Raw genomic sequence first — 10,554 nt, 5'->3', positions numbered from 1 at the left:
GAAAGAGGTCTGTTGGCAGAGACAGGTTGTGCTTGGTGTTGAGTGTTCTGCAAGTTGGTGAACTGGCACTGGTGTGTTGGCACTGAATGTTGGCTGCCTTGTGAGCTTGGACCGAGCAGGTCCAGGGGCCCGTCTCCATGCCCCCAATGTGCCTGCTGTTGAGGGATCCTCAGGGAGGGGCATGCCAACCAGCAGTGGGGACGAGTGTCTAGCTCCTCACAACTCCCTCCCTTGTCAGTTCATCTTCCTAACTACGCCAGCTTGACCCATAACAAAGGCACCTTGCTGTTTTAACTTGCACTTTCCTGATTATTTGAGAGGCTAAACCAACAACTTATGTCTGTATTTGGACATTTGCGTTTCTCTTTCAAGTTGACATTCTCTAGGGGTTTTAGTGCTTTTCTGCAATCTATTCTTAAAATGTTTTTATAACATCATTGCTTTTTTCTAACTGTAAAAGTACTACACACTTCATGCACACAACTCGGAAACTGTAGAAAAGTACACAGAAGACAGACAAATATTAGCCATCACCCCACCACCTAGAGACGGCCCCCCGTAATGATACTGTGTTTATTTCTTGGGTCTCAAATGTTGAAGAAAGTGTCAGTGTGGCTCAGTGGCTCAAAATGTGGATGTGTTTTATTTTTATAGCAACTTTGCCTCTCTCTAACTTCTGTTCCTTATAAGTAGTGGGGGAACTGAATCATATAAGGATCAATGGAGCACAACAGGACTCAGTAAAATAACCACCTCGTGTTCACTTTCCTCTCTTACTCTAAGATGCGGCAGTGCTACTCAAGGTGATGATTGCTGACTTGCTCTAAGGCCCCGAGGGAGGTCCCTGGCCTTTTCTGGGCCTAGCTTTTCACCTATGAATGAGGCTGCATGATTAGACCATCTCTACCATCGTTCTTGGCATCGCGGTGCTGCTGTGACGAACTGTCAGTCAATGCAGAGTCCCCGCCCACCCGTACCTTTGCACAGGACTCAATAGAGCTGCAGTCGTCAAACCCCTGGCAAAAGATGGCGGCCAGCCTCCTATCCAGATCTTGAATTTTGTTCTCAAAATCAGCGTAATCGTCATCAAAGCTCTGAAAGCAAATTAAAACACCAACCTTGTAACCGTAACCAGCATGCAAAGCAGGGGGGTGGGCTCACTCTAATGTCCATGGACATCCCCCACCCCCTCTGCAGGATTCAGGTTACATCTGGGCTGAGCAAGCTCACCGTCTTGGAGGCTGCTCTACAGGCAGAGTTTTTTGGTGTTTATCTTTCGGCCTTGCCGTGCGGCATGTGGGATGTTAGTTCCCCGACCAGGGATCGAACCCTCGCCCCCTGTGTTGGCAGCACAGAGTCCTAGCCACTGGACCACCAGGGAAGTCCCAGGGCAGATCTTTTGCGCCATTTTTTCTCTGCCACACCTGCTCTCTCCGTTTGCCTTCCCACTCTCGGGGCATTTGCCATCGATCCTGCCAAGGCCCCCAACTTACCGAATCTCCGGGGTCCAAGGGGTCGTATTTGCAGTCGGCAAAAACCTTCAGAAGCTCAAAGACCTCATCAGAGATCTGAGTCACCTGGCTTCCGAGGATGTTGCCCCTCACGCCCCCGAGCTCAATTTTCTCCAGCTTCAGAAACTCGATGGCTGTTTTATAAAGATCCTGGTGGAGGAAAGCCCAGCACCCTCATCAGTTCATCTTCCTAACTATGCCAACGGTTCAGTCACTCATCCAGCTCTGACCCCGGCAGGGAGGAGCCCCGGGGCCACATAGCAGTCTGGAGGGGCCCTCTGTGTATTGGTGTTAATGTTCTCTAAAGCTGTTGCTGTAGCAGAGAGGAGATGGAAGGAAGGGTCCCATGAGTCATCTCCAAGCTGTGATCGTGGAGGAGGAAGAGGTGAAGGTCGGGCTCTTGTCCTGACCCAACACTGGGCGAAATGTGCCTCTAAATAAATCACACTTTACCGGGCGGGGCCCCACTTCCTCGGCTGTGGGATGAAGCTGTTGGAAAGGCACGCGGGGGTTCCTGATGGCCTCACGTACAGGGTGCCTGATGGATGTTTGCGTGTAAATCCCACTCCCTCACTCCCTCCGAGGTGTGGGTCTCACCTTGCCTTCTCCTGGAAGCCGTCCCAACTATTTTAGCCCATGGTGGTGCCTTCTTTTCCAGAATCCCCAGTTGCTATCTGTGCTCTTCCTTTTGGCATTTAACTCCATTCAGTCCTATCACGTTATCTAACACTTCTGTGCGTAGCTCTTATTCCCCGATCGAGACCCCAAAGGCTTCTTGAGGATGACAAGCAGCCCCCAGGTGCCTGACCCAGTGCCTGTTGCTGCTTAGACGGAAGATGCTTGTAGGGTACTCGTGTCCCTCCCCTAAGCCAGTGCCGAGGTTGATGTCACTTCCCCCCCACAGATGTCCAAGATGTATCGAGCTATAACCCAAGCAAACCTAACGCAAAGTAACAGCATCCTCATGCCGTGAGCTCTGGGGCCCTTACACCCAAGGAGGGCGGCGTGGGTGGCACAGACCTCAGGCAGGGGGTGGCTGGCACGGCCATTTCCCCCAGCCCCAGAAGCCCCTCTTTTCCTAGAAGCATCATCCTGGCTCACAATCTATAATGTAGGAACCAGTGGCTACTTGGCCAGAAACTTGGCTGGGACCTTCCAGTTCTTGGGCTCGAGCCTTCAGGCATGAAGAAACACTCCATGATGGGAATCTGGGAGTCTTAAGGGGGCTTCCTGCTCTGCCTCTCAGAGGGTATGGATGAGAACTAGACACGCCTTCCTGGAGCCACTGTTGACAGCATCCATCATAAAATCACTGCCCAATGAATGAATGGTTCCCCACCTTTTTTTTTTTTTAAAGGATGTAATGTGCACAAACTTTCTTTCTTGCCCTACCCATGCCTTCACCCCTCACCTCTTCTCCCCAGAGGAGAAATTTTAATTTGCCATGTGTCATTCCATGTATCCAAATAGGGTCCTTCTTAAATCTTCACTTGGGCTAACTTAGTGCCACTAACTCTCTCCCTTGGCCTGCAGGCTTCCTGACCAGGGTCACTGAACTTGTCATTAACCTGCTCATAGACAGAAAGAAGGAGAAAGGGGAAAAGCAAGCAAAATGGGTCGCTTTGCTCTGGGTTAATAGCTCCGGGCCTGGCCAAGGTGGCCCAGGGACTCCGTTTCCCCATGATGCAGAAAATTCCACCTTTACCTCGATGGTCTGGACGCGCTGGAAAAAGGAATTTATCCTGGAAAAGGCAAGAGAAGAAGGGAATTCCCAAGGCACTGGCTTCTTGTCTTTCTAGGGGAGAGAGAGAGAAAAAAGGCTGCGTTTGCCTCCGACATGTCCATGGGGTCCGACGCCGCGGCCAACATCACCCCGACCTCTTTCCCCCGGTTCGCTCTCTACAACCAGGCCGTACCTTGAAGAAAAGCTTCACGTTCGTGCAGCAGAACTCGTAGGCTCGGTACAGCTCCTTCAGGACGCTCAGGGACAGAGAGATCCTGCTCAGCACCTCCTCAGTTTCACCCTGCAGGCCTTTCAGCACCTTGTCGGGACTCAGGTAGGTCCGAGTCTGGGCAGAAGGGAAGGTGTCCCCAAGTTCAGACCAGCCGGAGGGGTGACATCCAGGTGCACTGTCCACAGCTGTTTCACTGGTTAGAATAACCCACCCCGGGCCACTGGGCCACTTCTTCTGACACATCCACTGTCCCAGCCCGTCTGCTGACTGCGGGGCATTTACAGGCGCCAGAGCCATTTCTCTCACTGGGACCCTCACCCCGGGCTAAGGCCACAGCACAACCAGATTTTGATGGTAGATGACTAGGGGCCCTCTAGGGGTCCAGAAACGCAGTCCTGCTACGGCTGCGGGATCCTGGGCTACTAGGTCCCTCTGGGCCTGCAGACAGGGCTGCGAGCGTGATTCTAACACACGCAGGCAGCCCAGGGGCACAAGGATGCAACTCACACCTTGGAGGCTGCGTAACTTGTGCTCGTGAAGTGGAAGAAGGAAAGGGAATCAGTGTTGAGGGAGACGGGAGGAGGCTTGGTGTCGGAGCAGCTAAACCCCACAAACCCCCGGCCGAGTCTTGGGGTGTCGGGACTCAGTGGGCCGCCCCACTTTCTTTCCTCCCCACTCCTGGTGTGGGGCAGGTTGGGCTGGCACTGCCCAGGTCTTGGGAGAACGCTGGGTGGCCACCCAGAGGGCCCAGCCTTAGCCTGGAGCCTGTAAATCCCCGCACCAGCATCTCTGCCTGGTTTTAAACTGCTGGGGAACACGGGGCGGGATGGGGGGGCGCCAATCAGGAGGCAGGGAAGGTGGCCAGGGCCGGGGGGCTACCATCTCGATGAGCTGGTTGCAGAACTCCTGCAGGATGACGATGACCCTGGAGGGTGTGTTGTAGTGCTCGGACGTGGCCCAGATGGAGCAGATGGTATACAGCACCTTGGCGACGAAGGTTGGGAGCTGGGGAGAGACGGGCCGGGTGGGCGCTTTGTCGCAGCAGCTCAGCACGCCCCTCCCCACGGCTCCAGGAGGGGACCCCCAAGGGGAAAGAAGAGGCACTTGCCAGGTCCTCGTGCCCGACCACAGCCAGGAAGCCCTCAGCCCCTGCTCCCCCAAGACACAAGTCCAGCCCCTGCCAAGTGACCTTTCTCTTGCTAACATACCATCGTGAAGTCAGCCTGTTCCATCTCCTCCAACAAGATCTGCAGAGGCTTCAGATACAGAACTATATCGTTGGCTTCCTTCAGGCCTGCCCCAAACAGGAACAGGGGCTCATCCACAGGGGAGCGGAAGCTGGACCCCACTCCCGACGGTCAGAAATGGTGACAGGCAGCTCTGTGTGTTTATGGACACCCACTGCCTCAAGAATGGGTCTTCCTCAAAAGGTGGGGCCCAAGGAAGCTGCTGATGGGGGAGGTGGAAGGCGCCTCCACCCCAGGGTCAGCAAGGGGCCTGTCCAGCCCCTCCCAGGAGGGGCTGACACCTTCTTCTTGGAGGGGGAAGGTGTTCTCACAGGGCCACCCACTTACCCTCAGTGACATTCGTATACACATTTTGCAGGGCTGGCCAGTAGCAGCTTTTGGCTTTTTCCAGGATCTCGACGATTTTGTTCACTTTGGGCCTGTTGAGCTGAGAAGGAAAGAAGAAAATTAGCCTTTCAACAGATTCTAGACGAAGGCTGCCTGACCCCATCGCCGGTGCTGAGGGATCTACGTGGGTTACCCGGGTCCCCTCAGGGGTCCCCTTGGGGAGGCTGGGTGCTCAGGACTCCAGTGGGTGCCCAGTCGCCAGGGGCAGAACAGCCGTCACCTGCTCGTGGATGCACTTGAGGTTCATCAGCCGGGCGTCCCAGAACTCAAATTCGACTCGGGGCAGGGGGTGCAGCCCGTCCAGCAGGGCCTGGGCCGAGTCTTTGCTTAGCACATCCCGGATCTGGCGGGACCAGTCGATGATGATGGTCTCGATGGCGTGCAGCAGCGAGTTGTCCAGGGAGGAGGGGATCCTGCCGGGCAGAGTTGGGGAGAGAGGCTGTCAGCCAGGAGAGACCCTGTACCAACACTGGGTGTTGCCAGGGATGCCAGTGCCCCCAGGAAAGAGGGTGAGGAGGGCCAGCTCTGGAGTAAAATCCACGTTCATGACAGCTCCTCCAGCAGTTCTGACTGGGGTCACCATGGGGTGTGTGCTGGGGGCCTAGAGGACCTGCCATGTGATAAGCCCTGCAGGAGCGGTCGCCCTCTGATGGGAGTAAGGGAACACACTGTCACTGCAACTTGCTTCAAGCGTCGCACACACCAGGCGGTTGCAAATGGCGCTCAGGCAGGTGCAAGGCGACACCTCGGAGTCCTCATGCTTATGTGGGCCACTGGGATGCCACAGCCTCGATTTAGAAGCCCAGCCTCCACCTGCTGAAAATCCCTTCCACGCCTCTCACTGTCCCTCAGTACCCACGTCCTAAAGCTGGGTATCCCCTTTCCCGTGTGACATGTGACAATGTGACGTCCTTGGCCTAGTCCTTATGTCTGACAGAGGAGAGGCTGGAGCACGGGTGTCCAGCAGTTGCCAGAGCTGTAGTCTCGGGGGCTCCAGTGTCTTGTCCTGCTCTGTCCTTGTGCCTTCGATCTCAGACTCAGCACCTAAAGGCACCATCCTGCCCTCCTCGGTTTCATCAGCTCTGAAACCAGTTTTCGGTGAGACAGTTTATCCTTAGTGGTCGGGGACCAGATGCCCCTCCTTCCAGCCAGCTCCCCGGCCGGGTCCCTACCTCTCCATGGACTCAAGGGTGCCATCCAGACTGCCCAGGTGCTCCGGGATGGGCAGCAGCGTCTTCCCCTTGATCTTGCCACCCATCACACACATCTCGTTCTTCAGCTTGTGGACTTGCTTCACAATGTCCTCTGAGACCACGCGGGGCCATCCGCTCATGTTTTCGCTTTGGTTTAACAGGGAATAGAGGACCTGAAAGGAGAAGCAGGGTCTTCAGTGCCCGGGTCCTGGGGGGAACCGAGCCCTGCTCCCACTGCAGAAGGAGGTGGGGCCAGTCGAAGTGCTGAGGCCAGTGACAACAGCCCAGCCCCTGTGCCATCTCCATGAAGGGAGACCCTAAGAGCACACACTCCTGGCCGAAAGCAAACATTTCGCGCTGCCTCAGAGTGCTGCTATAGGCTGAATTGTGGTCCCGCCCCCAGTTCACACATGGGAGCCCCAGCACCTCCAGATGTGACTGTATTTGGAGAGAGGGCCTTTCAAGGGGTGATTAAGGGGGGTCCTAACCCAATACGACCGTTGGCCTCAGCAGAGATGAGGATACAGGCACGCACAGAGGGAAGGCCACATGAAGACCCAAGGCTGTGTCAAGTCGGCCATCCACACGCCAAGGAGAGAGGCCTCAGAAGGAACCAGCCCAGCTCACACCTTGATCTGGGACTTGCAGCCTTCAGATTGTGGTGCTTTGTTAGGGCAGCCCAAGCAGAGAACGACAAACACCCATGTGCTCCAGCTTTGGGCCAGGCCAGCTGCCTCGGTGGATGTGAGAGGAGGCTGGCCTGGGTCCTGGCTGAGCGGCCCCTGTGGCCTGCACAAGGCAGGGACGCACGGCCCCATCTCACAGATGAGGAGAACGATGACTAGGAAAGCTAAGTCACTAGAACTCTGGCTGGTCTGACTCTCCAGAGGGAGCTGCACCTGCCATGCCTGCCAACAGTGGAGAGATACGTAGGGCAGCACCTGCTTGGTCCCTTTCTTTGCTTGAAGTCTCAGAACTAGGAAACCCATCTACTGGATCTCAAATGGCCCATGCCTTCTGAGGCTACAGGCAGGGATGTCCCCGGTGCAGTATGGAGGTTCTAATGATTTCGAGAGAGGACAGGTGGTGGCCAGGGCCACTCAGCCTTCACATGCACAGCATCAGCTGGAGGCCACGTTAGAAAGCCAATCTGTCTCAGCGGTCAGGGCAGCTGGGCCTGAGCTCTCGAATACCTGACCGGCTTCTGGGCGATGCAGATGCTGCTGGCCCCTGGGCCTGCTCCCTGAGCGGCGGCGCTCAAGGCCACTCACTCAAAGTATGAGAAACAGGTGTTGCTTCTCCTGAGCCCTGTGCCCCGCCCCAGCAAGGCGTAGATGCACCCACCTCCTCCACGACGGCGATCAGCTGGTCCACGGGAGTGGGGCTTATGTCCCCATAGACCAGACGGTCCTTGTAGCTGTCCTTGCTGATGTGCTCAGGTTTCTTCTTGATGAAATACATCCCTTTGGACTTGAGGGAGGCCGGGAAGCCCAGGCAGGGTATGATCATGCCAGCAGGGTTGAGTGTCAGCACCAGAACTAGGACGTCCGGTTTCTCAAAGAATTCGGTGAACAAACCCATGTTCTCTTCTGCTCCGACCATTTTACTCCACTTGTCCGGCTTGAACTTTAGGATGATGGAAGCGACACTCTCCAAATACTCTAACCTGACGTCTGGTGTAATCGTCATCTTGACGTTCACTTACACCTGTTAAATGAACAGAGACACGGACACAACACAGTCTCCTGGGGAATCTCCATTTCCCGCCTGTCACTGGAACCATCTGAAATCCCTGTGCTAACCAATCGAGAAAGGAAGGGGTCATCGTGAATACACTGTTTTCAGCTGTGGGTGGGCTGCGGGTGAGGGAGGACCAGGGGGCTGTGTCGGTCTGCTCTGGCTGGACGGCTGCTCTCTGCCCCGCTGTGGGTATCACCGTGGAGCAGGGCCACACGGCAGTGGTGTGTGCTTGTGTTAACTGTGACCAGGAAGTTAATAGGCTGGGAAAGGTTGAGATGGGCTCTGGGGAAAAGGAGAAAAGGAAAGGGTCATAGCAAGATCGTCTGAAGGTGACGGGGTGGGGAAAGGTGAAATGAGGCAACAAAAGGGTCAGGTTGAAAGATCTCAGGAAGGTGACATCACACCCCCAGGATATGGGCTAAACTCAGACAGGAGGGGGTGGACCCAATGTGCAGGTGTGGGGTTCATCACACTCTCCCTGTCCTAACCCCAGCCATAGTGTACCCCAACTTTTGCCCAGCCCTTCAGCCTCTCCCACCCCCCAGTCCCCATCATGTGCCCATGGACCCCACAGAAGCTGATCACATTCCTCCGGGACAATCCCTTGTGGCTCTCCCATAGAGGCAGGGTTAACTGGAGAGTTAGGGGGACACCCTTGAAGCTCCAAAGGGCCAGGACAAATGAGGCATTCCCTGTGGGCATAATATTTAAAGGGGTGCCCAAAATCCTGACCAGCCCCGAGCAGAGAACAGAGCACCTTCCGGGGTGGGTAATGGGTCTACTCTGTCCACCAGGGCCTGGGTTCTACCTCTGTCCTCTGGAGCCTCCTCAGCTTTGCCTCCAAGCACCCCTCACACAATTCATGGCCACTCACAGCTGACAGCAAATGGCTTCTCAGGTAGCAAGCAGAGCCAAACAATGGGCAGCTCTTTCCCAGACCAGTAAAGGAAATGGCTCCCTTCCCTTGACGGGCACCAACTGCCATGGAACTTCTGCAAGTCTCCTGGGAACTGGGACTTCTAGAACCTTCTCAGGACCTGAGTGACTGGTGGTGGTGCAGCAAATGAACAACCGTCAATTACCCACCACAGTGGAAAGGCTCTTGGATTAAACAAACTTTGCCTTTGAACATTTAGGTCATTTTCATTTCATGAAATTACTAACATATTGGGGTTTAAAATCATTGTCTTATTAAGTGCTTATTATCTGTCTTGCCTTTTCTAGATTCCCTTTCTTTTCCTTTCTTGCCTTCTTCTAGATTTGTTTCATTCCCTCCCCATTATCTTGGTTACTATACACCTTTTGTTTTTTAGAGGTACATGGACATTATAACATGCATCCTGACTTACCTTAGTACAAATACTCATTGCAACCTGATAATGAAATTCAGAAAACAATTTCCATTTACAGTAACATCAAAAAGAATAAAATATTTAGGAATAAAATTTTAAAAGAAAGGCAAAGAGGCCCGCGTACCACAAAAAAAAAAAAAAAAAAAAAAAGAGAAAGGCAAGATTTATACACTGAAAACTACAAAATATCATTAAAAGAAATTAAAGACAAATAAATGGAAAGACATCCCATGTTCATGGAATGGAAGACTTAATATTGTTAAGATGGCAATTCTCCTCAAATTGATCTACAGATTCAACACAATACCTGTCAAAATCCCAGCTGTGTTTCTGCAGAAATGGAAAAGCTGATCCTCAATTTCTTAGGGAAATCTGAGGGACCAAGAAAAGCCAAGACAATCTTGATAAAACAGCAAAGTTTCCCAATTTCAAAACTTCTCAATTTCAAAACTTACTACAGTTCATAGCAGCACTATTTACGATAGCCAAGACATGGGAGCAACCTAAATGTCCATTGACAGGTGAATGTGGTATATATACAAGGAAATATTACTCAGCAATAAAAAAAGAATGAAGTAATGCCATTTACAGCAACGTGGCTGGACATAGAGATGATCATACTAAATGAAGTAAGTCAGACAAAGACAAATATTATGATATCACGTATATGTAGGATCTAAAAAAATGATGCAAATTAACTTATTTACAAAAAGAAATAGACTCACAGACATAGAAAACAAACTTATGGTTACCAAAGCGGGGAGGGATAAGTTTGGAATTTGGGATTAACAGATACAGATTACTATATATAAAACAGATAAACAACAAGGACCTACTGTATAGCACAGGGAACTATATTCAATATCTTGTAATAACCTATAATGGAAAAGAATTTGAAAAAGAATAGATATATGTGTCTATAACTGAATCACTTTGCTGTACACCTGAAACACTTTAAATAAACTATACTTCAGTAAAAAATTACTTTAAAAACTTACTAAAAAGCTATGGTAATTAAGACAGAGTGTGGCTGCTATAAGGATAGATCAATGGAATAGAACTGATGAGTCCAAAAATAAACACATACATTTACAGGCAACTGATTTTAGACAAGGGTACAAAGACAATTCAATTGGGGAAAGAAGAGTCTTTTCAATAAATAGTATTGG

At 52.3% G+C, this 10,554-nt stretch overlaps 1 protein-coding gene across 1 annotated transcript in view; it reads right to left on the bottom strand.

Annotated features, from left to right (window-relative positions):
* The window catches only part of DNAH17 (dynein axonemal heavy chain 17), a 115,481-nt gene extending 107,499 nt beyond the window's left edge, over positions 1 to 7,982 (bottom strand). The window contains exons 1-10 of the mRNA XM_007462391.1: positions 7,638 to 7,982; positions 6,273 to 6,466; positions 5,321 to 5,513; positions 5,041 to 5,140; positions 4,675 to 4,760; positions 4,346 to 4,471; positions 3,428 to 3,580; positions 3,217 to 3,306; positions 1,494 to 1,661; positions 978 to 1,094 (exon numbers count right to left, since the gene is read on the bottom strand). Of these exons, the coding sequence (XP_007462453.1) occupies positions 978 to 1,094; positions 1,494 to 1,661; positions 3,217 to 3,306; positions 3,428 to 3,580; positions 4,346 to 4,471; positions 4,675 to 4,760; positions 5,041 to 5,140; positions 5,321 to 5,513; positions 6,273 to 6,466; positions 7,638 to 7,982 (1,572 nt within the window). The remainder of the gene's footprint in view (positions 1 to 977; positions 1,095 to 1,493; positions 1,662 to 3,216; positions 3,307 to 3,427; positions 3,581 to 4,345; positions 4,472 to 4,674; positions 4,761 to 5,040; positions 5,141 to 5,320; positions 5,514 to 6,272; positions 6,467 to 7,637) is intronic.
* Positions 7,983 to 10,554: the final 2,572 nt, after the last annotated feature.

This window comes from Lipotes vexillifer, unplaced genomic scaffold (assembly GCF_000442215.2).
Source record: "Lipotes vexillifer unplaced genomic scaffold, Lipotes_vexillifer_v1.1 scaffold1691, whole genome shotgun sequence".
NCBI lineage: Eukaryota > Metazoa > Chordata > Mammalia > Artiodactyla > Lipotidae > Lipotes > Lipotes vexillifer.
This window is presented reverse-complemented; position numbering and strand designations above follow the sequence as displayed.